At 42.8% G+C, this 18,770-nt stretch overlaps 1 protein-coding gene across 1 annotated transcript in view; it reads left to right on the forward strand.

The window, feature by feature from the left end:
* The window catches only part of Adamts18 (ADAM metallopeptidase with thrombospondin type 1 motif 18), a 94,656-nt gene that overhangs the window by 50,802 nt on the left and 25,084 nt on the right, over nucleotides 1-18,770 (forward strand). Inside the window, exons 11-16 of the mRNA XM_090357004.1 lie at nucleotides 7,309-7,404; nucleotides 8,950-9,098; nucleotides 12,757-12,929; nucleotides 14,918-15,048; nucleotides 16,089-16,212; nucleotides 17,061-17,305. Of these exons, the coding sequence (XP_090213130.1) occupies nucleotides 7,309-7,404; nucleotides 8,950-9,098; nucleotides 12,757-12,929; nucleotides 14,918-15,048; nucleotides 16,089-16,212; nucleotides 17,061-17,305 (918 nt within the window). The remainder of the gene's footprint in view (nucleotides 1-7,308; nucleotides 7,405-8,949; nucleotides 9,099-12,756; nucleotides 12,930-14,917; nucleotides 15,049-16,088; nucleotides 16,213-17,060; nucleotides 17,306-18,770) is intronic.

An 18,770-nucleotide genomic window follows, 5' to 3' on the forward strand; every position in this document is an offset into this window, starting at 1 on the left:
CTGCTCCTCTTTCTCCTCCTCCTCCTCTCTCTCCTCTTCTCCTTATTCCTCTCTTTCTCTAGCAACCATGTCACCTATATCACCTATAGAAACATGCATAGGCCACATCACTGCCATCATAATTACCAACAGCAGTGCCATCTCCATCCTCTACCACCATCACCATCTCCACCTCAGTCATTCCCAGCAGTTTTGGGTTGGTTTTTTTTTGCCAGTCCTGGGCTTGAGCTCAGGGCTTGAGCACTGTCCTTGGACTTTCTCAAGGCTAGCACTCTACCACTTGAACCTCAGCACCATTTCTGGCTTTTTGCTATGTATGTGGGGTACTGAGGAATTGAACCCGGGTCTTCGTGCATGCTAGGCAAGCACTGTACCGCTAGGCCAAACTCCCGGCCCCGATTCCCAGCAGTTTTAAGTGAACCCTGTCTGCTCCATATAAGTTACTTATGTAGCTTTGTGTGACTTGCCCTCAAACTTAAAAACAATAGAAATAGCTGAAAAGTTCTCGCCCCCTTTTCACCTGGAGCTCAGAGAAAGTATTCGGTTTGCCTAAGTCCACAAAACTAAAGGACAGACTCTAAACCAAAACATTTATCCTGCACTGACACAGAGCTTTCTCTTCCCCACGGTGAAGACCAAATTTGCTTGAACTGATACGCAGCCATTCATAACAACCTTCATGAATGGTGCAGTTTCTCTATTTTTTTTTACTACCTAATTATTTTTCTAGAAACCCACCCACTTTCCAAGTCCTGAGAAATAGTATCTGTCAATCATAAATTTCTTGTCATAGCTTCCATGATACATGGACTTCACTTTGGCAAATGTAAATGTAGGGTACGAAGGGAACAGATTCAGGATTGATTCTACTCATCTGTTAAGCTGATGCTCTTAGAAGTAAATAGCCATTCTCTCTGTTGAAAGAGTTGAATCCTAACATGGCCTCTTCATGGCCTTTGTTCTAGAAGATTTATTTGTATCTTTACTCATCAATCAGGTATCTATCATTTGCTTACTATGCAGCGAGTAAAGCATTGGTAATGGAATTATTTTCTTTAGAAATATACAAAGGAAGTCTCTCAAATGACCCTCATTCCTTCAGGATCTCACAAATGTGCAGGCATTTTGGGGGCCGCCTGTTCTGTGTCAGGCAGGGCTCAGGGCATAATTAACCACGTTGAAGTTATAGATCATTTTCCAGAACGGCACTATACTTTGAAGAGATAGTATCTGAGTCCTGTGGAGGGTCTTCACTGAGAAAGGAGCCTAGGGCGATGAAGATTCCATACTAGAACAGGGAGTAAAATGGTGAAAGGCAAAAAGAGGGACATGCCTGCAGGGGTAGGGAAGATGTCTGACGAGTTAGCCCGGTTAGCCGGGCATGATAGTGCATGCCTGTAATATAATCCCAGCACTCAGCATGCTGGGCTCCTTTGATGCTCTGTCTCCAAGAAACCAAAAAACCAAATGAGACAAAAAGAGAAGAGATGTGTTTAAGATGTCAAAGAGAAGCAATGGAGAAGGAAGCATTGTCACAGTAAAGCAAATAGCAATGGTTGCAGCACTGGCCATTATCCAGTGAGGGGTCCAGACTCAAGGCTCTATAAGAGTCATCCTTTTAGAACCAACAAAGGCCTAAGAGGAATAAAAGGCTTTCTAGGGCATGTCCTGGGTGTCCTTATGCTTTCGCATGGTCTGTTTCCACCATTGTCAAAGACCACCAGGCCAAGGGTTCTGCAGCATTTGGAGACACCTAAAGCAGGGGTTCTTTCCTTCATAGCCTTTGAGGAGAACATCCATTTGATTATTATGTACCCAATAGTGAGTACTGCTTGCTCAGTAAGTACTCCTGGCTCAATGGTGAATTAGTATTGTCTTTTAGATGATCCAGGACACTTGGAGAGAGTGTAACCAGTGCTTCCATAGTGTGCAGTGGGAAAAAGCAGCTGGACCAGGGGACATCTTTCCAGTTGGTCTTGTGACTCAGTAGTTAGCACAGGTACTGTCAGAGAGCAGGGACCCAGCACAGGTACTTTCATAGCGCAGATGCTCAGTCACCTTGACATAGAGGCTTACTGAGAAAGTCTGACGCCAAAGAGGAATTGGACTTCCATGAGGGCATTTCAGTTTCAGTGAGTGCTTAGAACCCATCATTTTCTTCAAATTAGAGTGGACCAGCTTATGAAGTGGTAACTCCTCTGTACATCACCTTTGTAATAACAATTAACTTTTTTGTGGGGGAGGGTCTTGAGGTTTGAACTCTGCCTGGGCACTGTCCCTGAGCTCTTCAGCTCAAGGCTACCACCCTTCCCTTGAGCCAAGCCCCACTTCCCATTTTCCAGAGGTTAATTGAAGGTATGAGTCTTGGGTCCTTTTGTGCCTGGACTGGCTTTGAACCTTGATCCTCAAATCTCAGCTTCCTGAGTAGCTAGGATTACAGGCGTGAGCCACTGAGCCTGGAGAGGTTTTGTTTTGTTTTGTTTTTAAAGAGTAGACTGCATGGGTCCAGGAGTTTGGCCTAGTGGTAGAGTGCTTGCCTAGCATGCACGAAGACCCGGGTTCAATTCCTTGGTACCACATACATAGAAAAAAGTCGGAAGTGGTGCTGAGGCTCACTGGGGCTCAAGTGGTAGAGCTCTAGCCTTGAGAAAGTCCAAGGACAGTGCTCAGGCCCTGAGCTAAATCCCAGGACGGGCAAAAAAAAAAAAAAAAAAAAAAAAAAAAAAAAGAGTAGACTGCATGTCTTTGGGAATAAAGAATGGAGAATCGATATGAGCCTCCTAGCATCTAATCACCTGCTCCCCTGTACCTTCTATTAACTGTCCTCTTATCCTTGTGTCCATCCAGTATGGATGACCATGGATGGGTTTCAAGCACTGAACACTGTCTCCTTGCGTGTGAACAAGCACCCAAGCATTAGGCATTGCAGGTGGTAATCTGAAAATGCACAAGGGGCTCCTCCTTTCAAGCACCTATCTCTGCAATCCCTCTTGCCTTGATGTGTCACGCAACGGGAGCTTGTGATGCTGCATTCTCACACCCTGTGCAAATCCTCGCAGGGATCTGACACAGAGCTGCCACTCACACTAACCAGTCACAAGGTTTGCACTGAGCTCACAGTGTGTGTGTGGGGGGGGGGATATCTTCCAGTTCATCCCTGATCAATCAGAAATTGGGAATGACCTCCCCAATAAAGGGTGCTTCTGAGCCTGCACACCACAGGATTTGCCGGTTTTCCACTCCTTGGATTTGGGACCCACGTTTTTGGTTCACAACCCTCTAGGTAGAACACCTTGGAGGAAGAGCTGTGCTGGGCCGCCCTTCTTCCTTCACACAGGAAGGAGAAGGTTGACCCCTGGGAGACAGTGCCAGAACCTATTTGGCCACAGATCACAGCCATTCTCCAAGGTTTCTTTATCTGTGATAAGGATATTATCTTGATCTCCATTTGTTTGACTCCAGCCTCTTATTTATCTTCTGTGGAACAGATCGGGAGCATTGCGTATTGTTCCCCTTGAAGCCAACAGTAAGGAATTTGAAGTTCGACAATCTGTCCAAGATCAGGAGAAAGAGGTCAAAGAAAGGCAGAAAGAAGGAAAGAAAGAAAGAAAGAAAGAAAGAAACAAAGAAAGAAAGAAAGAAAGAAAGAAAGAAAGAAAGAAAGAGGAAAGGAGGAAGAAAGAAAAATAACCCATAGGCTTTAGAGGCAAAATTGTAGCAAAATCTCGCTGATACATTTTGAATGCTGCTTTCAGGAGAGGGAAGAGTAGTTCTTGTGTATAGAAACAGCTATATTTACTTAGTCTATATGCTTCAGGCATACAGATTGATTGATGCATTTGGGATACATGTTTCTCTCCAGGTTTTCTGAAATCAATGTTTGCTTATGTTTATATGACGAGTAAATAGCAGAGACACTCATGGGATTTTGATAGAGTAGATTCTTGACCATATAGCCCCACCACTCAGGTTATCTCCCTGAGAATATGAAATGAACCCAGTGCTAGTCCCTGGAAGACAAACACCCACAAAAATAAAGGAAGGGAATTATATGTATAAACCATCAACAGGTAATCAATAAATACATGAAAATGCTACTCATTCTCAACTGCCAGAGATATATAGAATATGTCATCTAGTCGCACTACCAAATTTTATCAAAGACTTGAAGCCACTGGAAATCCTGTTTACTGCTAAGCATTGTAAAATTGTATGATTATTTTGGAAAAAAATTAAGTTCTTTTGTTTCTTTTTTTCCCCCTCTCCCTTGGTTTTAACAGTAGTAGGATTGAATTCAGGTAATTTCAATTCTGAGTAAGTACTCTTCCAATGACCTACACCCCCTAGTCCTTTGTTGTTTTTCCAGACAAGATACTTGAACTTTTGTTTGGTCTGGCCTTAGACCATTATCTTCCTACCACTGCCTTCAGAATTAGGCGAGATTACAGATGTGTGCCACCACACTTAGCATATGTTTTACTTAAACACATTTAAGTACATCTTTATCCTCTGCCTTAATCTGACAGAATAAAATATATGCTCACAAAAAGACCTTTTCAGGAATGTTCTTAAGTTACTACTTGACTCAGAAGAGCCAAAGATAGGAAGCAAACTGTAATCTCATTCAGAAGGAGAAGGTGAATGATATATATATATATATCATATGTATATGATATATATACACACATATATGTGTGTATACTATATGCTGTATACTACATTTCATTGTATGTATTCAATGAAGCTCTGCATATCAATAAGAGAAGAGCAAGCTATTGATCTATACAGAAACCAAGATAATGAAAACCACATTGAACCAAATACCACAAGAAGTCCACTTTGTGTAATTCTGTTTCCATGAAATTTAAGAAAAAACACACACCGTTTCTAGTTACAGACATCACAACAGTGGTTGCCCCTGAAAGGAACATTTTTTTGTGGAGTGATAGTGTTTTCTCTAGATTATGGTGGTGTCTTCAGTGGTGTATATATTTTGTCCCAACTTCTATAACCATGTGCTTTAGTGGGTGCCTATTATTATAGTAAATTATACCTCTGTAAACTTGATTTCAAAATGATAGCAGCCACGATTCTTGTTGATGGCTACATTTTAATTATTGCTTAGCTTGTAATCTTGGGTAGTAAGGTTAAGCATAAGGGGGTTGAAACTCAGGCTAAGCAAAGACTCACCTGCATAAGACACGGAGGGTTTCTTTGACTCCCCTTGACGTCCAGTTTTCCCATGAGTGCATTGAAGGTAAAAATTCTGTTTTTCAGATGGGATCATTGTGAAAAGCCAGGAAGATAATTAAGGAAAGCTTTGGACAGGAGGATCCATGCATTGATTGATTGATTTAGGTGGCATAGTTTGCCAGGTTCATTTAAATTGTATGCTCCTCTGAAAGATTCCAGAGACTTGAAAAAACATTATTGGTGATGAGTTTTTCCCCTTATGAAACTAATAATTCTCCTTCCTTTGTTGACTTACAGGAAATATTTATTGTACTCAACATTATTATTCTAGGCTCTTGGGATGCATCAGAAACAAAGTGAACACTCTTCCCACCCCACCCCTACCCTTGTATTGTGATACTGCGAGAGGAAGGAAGTCCAGGAGTAGAGAGAGAGCTTTGTAACTGAGGGTGAGGGTGATCAGGTGATGGATTTCCTGATAGAATGTGGGAGGAAGACAAGACAAAGATGGTGGCAAGATTTGGAGCCTGCGTGGCTGGAAGGAGGGATGGAGAGGTGTTATCAAGTAAGATTAGGAAATTTGAACATGGGACAGGCTTTGGGAGAACAAAGAGCATTTTGTTTGGATTATATCTAGCTTGGGATGCTTTATAAAATGTGACTTCCAGAAGCTGTTAACCCATTCGGCATGCCAATGGAGTATACTGAATACAACTAGAGACCATGTCAGCAATTAATGCAACCAAATACCCATAGCTTCAAGCATCACTCCTTAAAAATATGGTCTTGTTTGGGGAAAAAAATCATAGCCCAGCAACATGAGACTTTAGGGGTCTCTGTGGTTATTTCTCTTTTTCTCTTAAATGACGACTTAAGTCCAAGTAATTATAGATAAGAAAAAGTTGGTGGAATATACTTGGAAAAAAAAAAAGAGGGAGGTACAAGGGGGAAAAGAAAGGACAAGCTCCCCTTTCTGTTTACTTTGCAAGGAAGCCTTCTCAGAGGGCTTCCATGGTCGCCAAAACATGTAGCTGGCTATAATTATGCTTGACTTCTGTACCTCACCACAGAAGAAATAATATGTTCATCCAGTCTGTCTTATTTCACTGTGGAATCCTTATGCTTTTTGGTTTTGTTGTTTTGTTTGCTTTTGCTTGCTTTTTCTTGGTCTTCTCCAACTCCCCCTTTCTCTAAGCCCTGAGAACTGGCATTCTTTTTTGAATAAAATAAAGAAGACTGAGGTCTCCTGTTCTTTGGTCTGTCTTGCAGTCACGATGTCATGATGGGATGACTTGTGGCTCTCCCCTAGCTGTAGGAAGGAACATTATTTGATTCTGAATGCTTTTTCAAGCAAGGTTTGCTTCAATGAATGTCCCTCAGTCCTACAGTCTGACCTGGCTAGTTCCCTTTTCTATGCCAGTTGGTTCCACTCAGCCGAGAGTGACTCCTTATGGAAGAGTGAGGAATGTGATGCGGATTCCATTTGTTGAGAAGCTGCCTTGAGAGAGTTAATCGTATTTCACAGGGCTGGTGTCAGAACCAAGTCTCCTGAAGGATTGGGGGGAGAATTGTGTGTGCTGTTGAAATGAATTTACATACATTACATATAATTTACATGCATCACCATGTTTATCCTTGAGTATCATTCCTGAAGTGCTAATTTTATCACTTTTCTTTACACTGAAAACTAACAAATCAGCCAAGAATAGCAGCTCAAGAAATTCTAGAATATGTCCATGACATGCATTTCGAGCAGAAGTAATGGCCCTCATTTAGTTTTTCCATCTATTCTGCGACACACTGGTTATGATGATTACTAGAAACAACATGGCTTAGGTCACAACCAGGTATTCACTGACCACTGCCACAGACCACTGCCACAGCCCAGCCACAGCTAAACCCACGTTCAGTAATGTAGCAGGGAGTTTCTAAAGAAACTCCAGACTTTCGCCGTCACTAGATCGTATTGCCTTACTCCTACTGACTTTGCTTGCCTCCCCAGTAATTTGTTCTATTCCATCCACAACCTCAGAATGCAATACTGCATGCAAAAGCCCTAAATGTTCTCATTTGCACTTCTGTTATCACCCTTACTAATGTCTGCTTTCCTTTCAGGACATTTGTAAATCACTCTGGTGTCACCGAGTGGGTCACAGGTGTGAGACCAAATTTATGCCAGCAGCCGAAGGGACTTTGTGTGGCTTGAGCATGGTAAACTGCATACTTGCTTTTTGTTTTTGTTTTTTAATCTCTGGGAGGTGACAGGATATAGAACTAAATGATTTGTGTTATGACTTAGCATGGTAGACAAAAAAAATATCCTCAAATGACCAATTGCTTTAAGTTCTCAAGAATGTTATATGATTTCATGCAAACACTGAATCTGGCAATAAATCCAGAAAAGGAAAATTAAAACAGAAACAGAAGAATTAACTGGTATGTGGCAAGAATTTGAAGAAAGGAAGCAATATCTTAACCTTAAGGAAGTCCACAAGCAATGAGACCACAGGAAAAAAAACAGCTGTAGCGTAAAGATTTAAAAGTCAAAGAGCCTCCCCACAATTTTATAACCTAACCCCTAACTTCTTCAGCAAAATAAACACAAAAAAACTGGCATGGTCCAAACTCAACCCTTTTTGCAGAAGGCTTTAGGAAACGGCAGTTCTGCTCAGCTCTGCCGAAGGTACAGTGAGAACACCACTGGGGATGGCTGGAAAACAGGGGAGACAATGCAGTCTCAAGAAGGGAAGGCTGACAAAGCCCAGGTTCTGTTACAAGGGAGAACTAACCTTTGCACATGGTGGGCAAAGAAAAACATACAGAGATAACCCATCAAAGCCACAGCAGGAAAATCATCAGAGGGTCCAAAATAGAGACCTTTTATTTAGGCAAAAGGGAAAAAGATGCTACTGGATAAGTATAATTTGCTCAGGCGTACAATCACTCAGTTTCATAAGACATGTCCTGTGGTGATGCTTTAAATAAGACAAAAATCATAATTTGTGTGTGTGTGTGTGTGCATGTGCATGTGCATGCATATGGTCACATGCATATTTGTGTACGTGTGTACTGATGCTGTGGTTTGAACTTAGGGTCTGAGTGCTGGCCCTGAGCTTTTCCACTCAAGGCTGGAGCTGTACCACTTGACCCACAGCTCCATTTCTGGTCTTTAGGTAGATAAGAGTCTCAAGGACATTTCCAGGCTGGTTGAGAACCACAATCCTTAGGTCTTAGACTCCTGAGTAGCTCAGGAGTAAGAAAATAAGCCACCAGCTGACAAAAGCACACTTTGTCTCTGTTTTTTATGTCAAGACCATCACTGATGATGACCAGTGCTTTAATTTCTTCCAAACTATTTCCTTTTCCTCGAGTGAAGAATCTGGGTGATTTCTTCAGTAATATTATTTCTAAAGCCTGCCAGTCTCGGCTGCCATTTGTGTGATCCCTTGGTGGGTGGCTGACATCTCCACTGAAGATTGTACCCTTCTAGCCAGCTCCCCAAGTGTGCGGTCTTCAGGCTGCGGGTGGAAAACTTCCCTCCTCTCTAGACAGCAGCCTTTCCACTGCAGGATAACAAGGAGTAACCGTATGTTCCTAAGATCTCACAAAGGCAGACACCTGTTGCTCCAGGTGTGATGTGCGGGGCTTTGTGCCCCGGCCCCCGCCCTGTCTCTCCAGTTCCTGTGCAGATGTTCGCATCTCCTGTGTATTTTCCCTGCTGGTCTGATGAAAATGTGTCCCTCTTTCTCTCCACAGTGGTGCCGGCACGGTGAATGCGTGAAGCTTGGGGAGCTGGGGCCTCGGCCAGTGCATGGCCAGTGGTCCGCCTGGTCAAAGTGGTCAGAATGTTCTCGAACTTGTGGTGGAGGAGTCAAGTATCAAGAGAGGCATTGCAATAACCCCAAGTAAGAGCCTTTGGGAGGTGCTGACCTTCAGGGCACTCTGTGACCTTGTGTTCCCGGTGTGGTTTTCTTCCCTTTGATTAGATGCCCATCAAGGAGGTATTGGGTTTTTTCTCTGTTGGTTTGTTTGTTTGTTTACTGTGGATGTAAACATGGAGGGATTAGGAGTGGGCATGGTGGACAGAAAGGAAACACATTCTCTGTGAGCAAATAGGATGATTGAGGGATTCAGTCACCACCATCTGAGCTCAGCTTCAGAAAATGCCCGACCTACTGCAGCTCTAAGAATTTTGGTTGGCCCAAAGCACGCATCTCTCAAACGTAAGAACCAGAGGAAGTTCGCCAAAATGTCCGTCAGCATACTCAGAGACGTCTGCCTCATGTCTCGAGAAAAGAGAAATGCAAGCATTTTTGAATGTAAAAATTTCCCCGTCCTTGAAGTATGGACAAACCAATTTGAGTTTCTTTCAAAACCAAACCAAACCAAAAAGCCACTGTGGTGATGTAAATAAATTGTGTGCACTGGGACATGCTCTGGTCAGGGCATTCTACGCTCCACGCAAACAGAGGTGCATTTCAGTGGCTTGGTTCTGTTCTTCTCACCTTTCCCATCTGTTGTTATTCTCAGCTTTAGAGCTTGAACTCAGAGCCTTATTCTCTCAATTTGACTTTTGCCACTCAAGGCTGGTGCTCAACCACTTGGACCACACTGCATTTTCCAGCTTTTTGCTGGTTAGTTGAAGATGAAAGTCTCATGGATTTTTTTCTGCCCAGACTGGCTTTGAACTGAGATCCTTAGATCTCAGCCTCTTCAGCTGCTAAAATTACAGGTGTGAGTCCTCAGTACCAGACTGACTAATTGAATTTTTGAGCTTTAAAATCGTGTAGAGATTATTGGTTTCCTGTGTTCCAGTGGCAGACATGCATGTCTGTTTCCTTTACCTTATGTTCTCCTGAGTGTGTGTGTGTGTGTGTGTGTGTGTGTGTGTGTGTGTGTGTGTGTGTCCTAGGGCTTGAACCCAAGACACGAACATTGTCACTTGAGCCACAGCTCCACATCCAGCTTTTTAGTCAGTGGGAGATGAGATACCCTTGGACTTTTCTGCCCGTGTTGGCTTTGAATTATGATTCTTAACTCTCGGCCTCCTGTGTAGCTAGGAGCTTGGCTCCATGGGCGTTTTTAATTAATTGAACCTCCATTTTCTGAGCCCTCTGCTAAACACTGAGCCCCAGGTACTTCTGAAAATACTTCTCAGGATCTTCCTCCTATGAGGTTAGAACTGACCAGGAGTCGAAAACTTGCCAGACCCATTTATTTACAGATGGGCAGCCATGTAGACAGATGGGTCCACAACCACAGCACCTGTCTGGGTCCACACTGGGTCTCGCAGGGTCCCACTGGGTCCCCCAGTCTCTACCCTTGGCCATTTTCCCTGTTATAGTATCATATCATAATAGAGCCTGGGGAACTAATTCTTTTTAATAACAATGATGCACCAAAGCATTCTAGAACCTTCCTAGACCACATGTCCATTTGAGAAAGAGTATTCCAGTGCCACTTAGCAAATGGAGTTGGAAGGAAACTCTATGGCTTCAAAACAGGAATGGAATCACATCAGTGACCCATGTTTTAGCCTGTGCACATGTGTGTCTGTGTGTGCATGTTTCCAGAGCTCCCTGCATGATCCTAATAACCAGGACCCAACCAATCCTGTGTTGTCAGGCACACAAATGTGCAGACCTTCATATCTATTGACCTGGCTGCACCCTAGCTAATCATCCAAACGGCCTCTGTTTTATACATGAGAGGCTCCAGCTGGGGAAAGACAGAATCTCCAAATCCAGATCCAACTCTCCACCACTAGAATCTTAGCCATGATGGTTACTGACTCTCCCTCTTCCCAAGCAGATCCCGGCAGCCTACGTCAGATAAACCTAGGATAGTGGAGTAAGAAAAGAACTTTAGGCAGAGTCCCAAGGTCTGAGTTTGGGCTCTGTTTGTTTGTTTTTTTTTTTTTTCTGCCAGCCCTGTGACTCTCATTCATGGGGTTTCCTGAGCTGCTTCTATTGCTTTGCCCTTTATCCATAAGATGAAGGAAAGGTTGTGTCCATGAAGAGTTTGTTCTATGTTCCATTTATATGGTTTCCAAAAGTAACCCGTTTCACTTCTTTAAATAAGAACAGTTCGAATGAAGGGTTATTTGTTAACCCGCAGGCAAAAAGTCTTAAACAGGCCATGTAAAGCTGACTGGCCCTGGCTTAGCCCCCAAGGTTTGCTCTATGCTTCTCAGATGATCATTTAAGAAGCCTTCAGGGATTTGATCACACCATGGCTGATGCATGGTGAAGGAATTGCTCCAGTGTATTTTGAAAGCATAGAAACCTCCTTCTGGCAGCGTGATTCTCTTTCTGCTGAAGTCATCAGAGAGAAGGACTCGAGGAGGAGCGCTGGGGATGACTCAGGAATGTTTTACAGCAGACTTGGGTTTCCTACACAGGCAAGGAATTTTAATCACACACATGCATTAACCCTAGAAGTCTCTTTTCATGTCACATGTTGGTATGGGATTTGTAGGTGTTAAGATGGATCCACTGCTGCATTTCAGCCATTGGAAAAAGTTACATGAAGGCAAGAATGAAAAGAAGCGACTTCTTCCTGCCTAGAGCAGGCTGTCATCAGTAGTGAGAAATCGTTGCCAGTCTAGTTAGGATCTTTTGGTTATTGCTGTATTTTGGTTGTTCTATATTTGGCTTTCTGGTGTTGGCAGCTCCGAGTCAGACTACTCAGATCTGGAGAAGCTTGCCAGGAGTTCATAGTCATTGGTGTTCTGATTCTGGTGAGATTTCTTCTTCTGAACAAGAAAGCAGGTGACCACTTGTAGTGACAAAAAGGGGTCATGAAGCTGAAAACAAGGGTATGTTTTCCCCTCAGAATAGTGAACCAGTGACCACACCACAGTCAGTCAATTGTGAGTGTTAGCTCCAGGACTGTCAGAGCTAGGCTTGAGAAATGGCTGATGGGGCTTTCTGTTGCTTCTCCTATCCAACCTGACATGCTGCAACAATAGCAAGGGCGAGGAAGGTAGAGTAAGATAGCTGGGGAGGGGGAGGGGTCAGGAAATGGAAGAAAAACCAGAGAGAGAGGTAGTAGGATAGGTGGTGATACCAAATCACAGGGGAGCATAGCAGGCACGGAAGTGTACCTGTGTCACTGTGGACATGTAAGAGTATTTAACATGAATGTCAAAAATGTCCTGTCATCAGCCATTAAGGAAATGGACAAAATATTAAAAAAATACCAGAGCTTGCCAACAAGCTTGATCTAACATGCCAGTCAAGTGAATGACCAATGGTAGTAATGGCAGAAGGGTATATTGAAAAAGATTTAAGAACCATGTAAAGCTTTTGCCAAAAGGAAAAGATTTCTGGATTGATTAAGTATGTCTGCCATGGAAGTCATGTGAAGCTTTGGCCAAAAGATAAAGGGATTTCCTGGATTGATTCATTATGGCTGCCACGGAAGCAAGAAGAGATAAGCAAACCTCAGGCTGTGTGTTTCCATTCCTGAAACATTGTCCTTTTCTCCTTATATTACTAATATAAGTGATTGATAAGGATAGGCTTGTTTGCTAGCATTAAAGTTCATGAATTTTATTTTTAGGCCTCAGTATGGTGGCAAGTTCTGCCCCGGATCTAACCGTATTTATAAACTGTGCAACATTAACCCTTGTCACGAAAACAGCTTGGATTTTCGAGCCCAGCAGTGTGCAGAATACAACCACAAACCTTTCCGTGGATGGTTCTACCAGTGGAAACCCTATACGAAAGTAGAAGGTAACTCTCCATGGCGCGTCGTACCACGTCAGGGATTGCCACCTGTGTAAGAGTCCCACCTCCCCTTCAATTCCCCACTCCTATCCTGATTCAGATATTTGCCACATTCTACAGATTTTGTCTCCTTTGCCACACGACACACCTTGTCGCCTGCTGTGACTCTTTATGCAAAACACATCAGTAAGGAATAACTTACATGTAGTTAAGCAGAGATATGGACTTTGGGTCTTTCCCTGTTTTTGACACATCAAAACAGTCAGATCACAGCTTGAAGGCTTGTGACATTGCTGCATTTTTAAGAATAGGGATTGGGGTGTGTGTGTGTGTGTGTGTGTGTGTGTGTGTGTGTGTGTGTGTGTGTGTGATGGTATATTCCAGTACTGGGAGGCTGAAGCAGGCAGATGATGAGTTTGAAGTCATCCTGGGATACCTAGCAAGACCCTTTTTAAAAACAAAACAAGTGGGCTGGGAGTGTGGCCTAGTGGTAGAGTGCTTGTCTAGCATGCATGAAGCCCTGAGTTCAATTCCTAGGAATCACATATACAGAAAAAGTTGGAAATGGTGCTGTATCTCAAGTGGTAGATCGATAGCCTTGAGAAAGCCCAAGGATAGTGCTCAGGCCCTGTGTTCAAGACCCAAGACTGGCAAAAATAAAAATAAAACAAACAAAGGAAGACTTTATTCATAGATACAGACCACCTATCTGAGGGTGGTAAACTTTTTTTTCCTTTCTGTTTCTAATGAGTGAGTTTATAAATTTGTCTAGGAATCTGTCCTGGAAAAAAAAAAGCTTTGTAAAGACTTGTTAGTTCCTGGAAATGACAGAAAAGAGGATGTATGTGTCATCCAGTTTTCTAATTTCATTTGCAAAAATTAGGAGATATTCAATAAAGCTATTTTTTTATAATTATAGTTGACAGAGAGACTTTCAGTCCACCCACACACACATCTACATACTTTAGCCATAACAATTTAATTTCCTTCATATTTATTCTGTCTTCTATGGAGGGATTTTTTTATGAAGCATAACTGTTTGCAAACTGTTTACACATTTGCTATAAAACTGTTGTTAGGGATATAGCTCAATGTCGCCTACATAAGGTCTCATGTGAGAATTGTCATCTGGAATTCCTGGCTGAGCAAGGGCTTTCTATTGGAGAAACTGGCCCCATAACTTCTTTCTGATAATAAGAGCTCTATAAATACATTTTTCCTCTTTTTTTCTATGATATCAGGAACTTCTCAGGATGTTAATGGTAAAAGAAAAAGTGTTTTTAGATTTTTAGGAGTCATTTATTTGCTCTTTCTTCCTTAGCCTGACAGGATTTTTCTCCATATGTTTTAGAAGCATTATTGAGCTCATACTTTTTTTTTCCTGAACTATCTCAAATTTTACCACTCTCGAGACCTCCCTAAATAATCTACAGTTTCATGTTGGGTGTAGAAGTAAGTACACGTAATCCCATCTATTTATGGAGGCAAAATAGGAAAGTTGGCATCTGAGGCAACCCAGACAAAAGCATGAAACCCTATGTGAAAATCAAACTCAAGCATGAAGGGCTAGGCATGTGGCTCAGTGGTAGGGCACCTGCCAAGCCAAGAAGGAGGCCCTGGGTAAAAACCTCAGTATCTCCATACGTGAAGTTTCATTAGAACACAATGATATCCCTTTATTTACATAGTGTTAATAACAAAGCATAGAACACACGAAACATTAAATGTACAGGTTGCAGTGAACATTGCTAAGAATTAGGAACAACTAAAAGTCTTCTATATTAGTATTCAGTCAGCTTCATAAGCATTGGAAAATGGGATTCTTCTTTATTTTTAATTTTTTTAAATATCTTTTTGGTGGCACTGAAGACTGAATCGGCCTTGTACTTGCTAGGTAGCTACTTTGCCACTTGACCTGTGCCGTGGCTGTTGTCAATTATTTTTCCTTACGGTTTTGTCTTGAGCATGGCCTCTCTTGATCTCTTTGTTTCTAGAGGAAGACCGGTGTAAACTCTACTGCAAGGCTGAGAACTTTGAATTTTTTTTTGCAATGTCTGGCAAGGTGAAAGACGGGACTCCCTGCTCCTCGCACAAAAATGATGTCTGTATCGACGGGATTTGTGAAGTAAGAGGACATTTTTTTTTCTTTTGGCCTTGGGGTGTAAGGCCATGCTTGTGTATTCAGGTTAAATGTATTTCTACACCAGAATATGCAGAGAGTCTTCCAAGATGGTGTGGAGAAAACGAGCAAACTGTTCAACTTGAACAGATATCTCTAAATACATCACCTTTTATGTGCTTCCTGTCCAAGCATTGCAATTTCTACTTCCCAGTGAACAGAACAGAGATACTGACATTTCCTACTCCATACAGAAGACTTAAGTAAGAATACATGTCATGTGCCCGTGGCTCATGCCTATAATCCTAGCTACTTAGGTGGAAGAGATCTGAGAATCACAGTTCAAGACCAACGTGTGCAGCAAAGTCTTGGAGATAAAGTCTTATCTCCAGTAAACCAGCAAAATTAAGTAAACGTGTGGCCCAAGTAGTAGAACACCAGTGTTGAGTTCAAAAAAATCCAAGAGAGAATTCAAGGCCCCGAGTTCATGACTCCAGTACTAGAACACACACAGAGACACACACAGACACACCTGAGTATAAATAATGGGCAATGGCTTGATTTTTTTTTGCTATGTATATAATTATTATCTTATGGGAACTTCACGAACATATTTTGAAACACAGCCCTTTTTTCCCAGTTGTTTTTTCTTTCTCTTTGGAAACTCATTTTCTTTGTCACTTAACTTTCATTGTGAGGTCTTTGATCCTTTTTGAGTCAGTATGTTGGTGTTGAGCGTGTATCATGCACATTTTTATATTTCAAGATGAAGCCGGCCTGAGAATCTCACCTAGTATTGAAAGGTTACTCTTCCGGTTTTACAGATGTGGAATCCAAGCCTTAGATAAATGAATGTAACTTGTTCAGCTGTGCATCGAGAAGACTTGAGCCACAGTCAACTTGCGGCTGTGCTTTCACCCATAAGCTAGGTTGCTTTCTTTAAATTCCATAAATGCAGCAAATCACGTACATGTCAGTAGTTAGATGGAGCCACCGGCTTCTCTCATTTTTTATTTTCTCACATTATTTTTTTTTCTCTATCTCAGCCCGTGGGATGTGATCATGAACTTGGCTCTAAAGCAGCTGCAGATGCCTGTGGTGTTTGCAAAGGTGATAATTCGACTTGCAAGTTTTATAAAGGCCTGTACCGCAACCAGTATAAAGCGAATGGTAAGTGATACTGCAGTCCCGTGCCTAAATGAATGTTACACTAAGATGACACACCAGCCCAGTTGATGTGCTGAGGGTAGCTTGCATTCCCTGTTTGTGAACAAGGGAGCTGGCTGTCTTCGAGGAAGTTCATCATGCACCTCTGAAGGATGTTGTGTGAATTCCTCCCTACTGCACTTTAAATGCCCCAATCAGACTGTTGTACATGACCCCCGCCCCCACCCCGTGCATCGATCTAACAAAGAAACTGACTCTGAAATAAAGGGAGTCCGGAACACTGTGGAACAAGAACATTTGAAAATGGTTCCCTAAACATTTCAAGTAAAATTAAACTCCTACATCCTCTACTAAGAACGCCAGAAATGGAGACGTGGCTGTAGTTCGGTAAAATGAGCAGAATCTCCTTCCTTCCTATATTTATTTCTTCCCTCCTGCTTTATTATCTTTAAGTAGTTGAGCAAAGAGGTTCCACTCAACCTGTCGGTTTGATCAGTGCCACCTTTGTTTGCCCCCATCTTTCCACTTGAATTACGTGGTTTCACTTTCACACATGTATATTTTGTTGAGTTTGAGGTGTTTGTTGATCTAAGAAGGCAGTGAGTGTGTGTCCTACCTACTGGTTGTGCATGGTTAGGATGCTGGAAATGTCACCTTTTCTTCCTCTAGTGTTTCTGCCACTTGGAAAACCAAAATAATGGCTCGTTTTTTGTTTGTTTGTGTTTGTATCATAGGCTAGGAATGAAGGGCAGTTAGTAATTCTGAAAGCATGAAATTGGGCTCTCTGTATCCCCACCCATTCTTACCCATTGTCCTCCAATGTCCAGTGTAGAATTACTGTTTCCATACAGAGTATTACCCAGTAGTCATCATCCCAGCCGGGGCCTGGAGCATCGAGGTCAAAGAGCTCCAGGTTTCCTCCAGTTACCTCGCCGTGCGAAGCCTCAGCCAAAAGTATTACCTCACCGGGCGCTGGAACATCGACTGGCCTGGGGAGTTTCCGTTTGCAGGGACTACGTTTGAATACCAGCGCTCGGCCCACCGTCCAGAGCGTCTCTATGCGCCAGGCCCTACCAATGAGACGCTGGTTTTCGAGGTAAGGCTGACGCCTGCCTTCTCAGTCTTTCTTACGGCTCATGTGTGCTGCTTGAGCTCCTTCAGAGGACTCCACCCCTTTTAGCTCAATTTGTCACTGATTAAACTAACTTGTTTCTTTTCTATTTTTTTTCCTTTTGGCATTACTGTGGGGTTTTTTTGTATGCCAATACTGGGGCTTGAACTTAAGTCCTAAGTGCTGTCTCTTAGCTGTGTGTCGGGGGGAGAGATATGCACGTGTGTGTGCTCATGGCTGATGTTTTAGGAGTGAAACCACAGCTCCACTGCTGGCTTTGGGCTGGTTACTGGAGAGAAGAGTCACACAGACCTCCTTGCCTAGGCTGGCTTTGAACTATCATCCTCAGATCTCAGTTTCCTTTGTAGCTAGGATTATAGGCGTGGGCCTGGCTAATGACTGAGGTTTAACTCAGAGCTTTGCACTTGTGAGGCAGTTGCTCTCTCACTCGAGCTTCACTTCCATCCCTCAGGGAGAAGGCAGCTCCATTTTTAGGAAGAGGAACTAAGGGTTCCAGAAGAGAGTGTTGGTTTTTCCTATTCACATGCTGGCTCTTCTCCATTATGCTTGGCTTGCGAGAAGGCAAGGGTACTTATTAGATTATTCCAGTTTGTCTCTGTTTCATTTGAAGAGTCAATAGTGTACCTACCTCTGTCGTAGATCAGCTGGCCCGGAAGGCAGAATTATATCCTAGAGGAAATGCTTGCTTGAATATCAGCAGAGTGATAGTCATAATTTTATAGGTTATAGTTTCCCCAGAGGTAAGAAAAGACAAAAGAAAACCCACGCATGAATTGATAGTAATGTCAGAAAGGAACACAGCTGCATGCATCTGCCAATGGCTGTGTGAGATTTCCGTCAGATGTGCATCTTCCTAATCCTTTTCGTGCCTCAGAGATCTTCTCTTCCTGGAATCTAAAGGCTTTGATGTCACGAGTGGGTGATGTGCTCCAGTGTTTGCTGAGGGGACAATGACCGTGTTTACCGAACACATATAAAACAAGATGCCACTCGCTTTGAACGTTGATCTCTTGCCTATAAAATAAGCGGAGGAAAGGCATCGAGTTCTTCACTTCTCTGTTACTGTAACTGAGTATCAGGACTAGGGGATGTGGTTCAAATGGTAGAGCGCTTGTCCGGCAAGTACAAGATCGTAAGTTCAGTCCCTGGTGCTGCTGTAACAAAAATAAGCAGAGCTTGAGACAAGCAACTTATAAAAAAAAAAAAAAAAAAAAAGAAACCTTTTCGTTTTTGTTTGACTTGGGCTTGGAGGTTTTGATACAGGATTGTCAACTCCAGGGCCCTGGGGCCTGTGGCGAGGCAGGGAGTCCTGGCAGGATCTCATGGTAGAGGGAGCTGCTCACCTCATGGCAGCCAGGAAATGAAAGACAAAGAAAGAGGAGGGGCAAGGAGGAGCCAGGATTCCAATCCAGCTGCAGTGACTCCTTTC

This window comes from Megascapheus bottae, chromosome 24, assembly GCF_031878675.1.
Source record: "Megascapheus bottae isolate mThoBot1 chromosome 24, mThoBot2.hap1, whole genome shotgun sequence".
In the NCBI taxonomy this organism is placed as follows: Eukaryota; Metazoa; Chordata; class Mammalia; order Rodentia; family Geomyidae; genus Megascapheus; species Megascapheus bottae.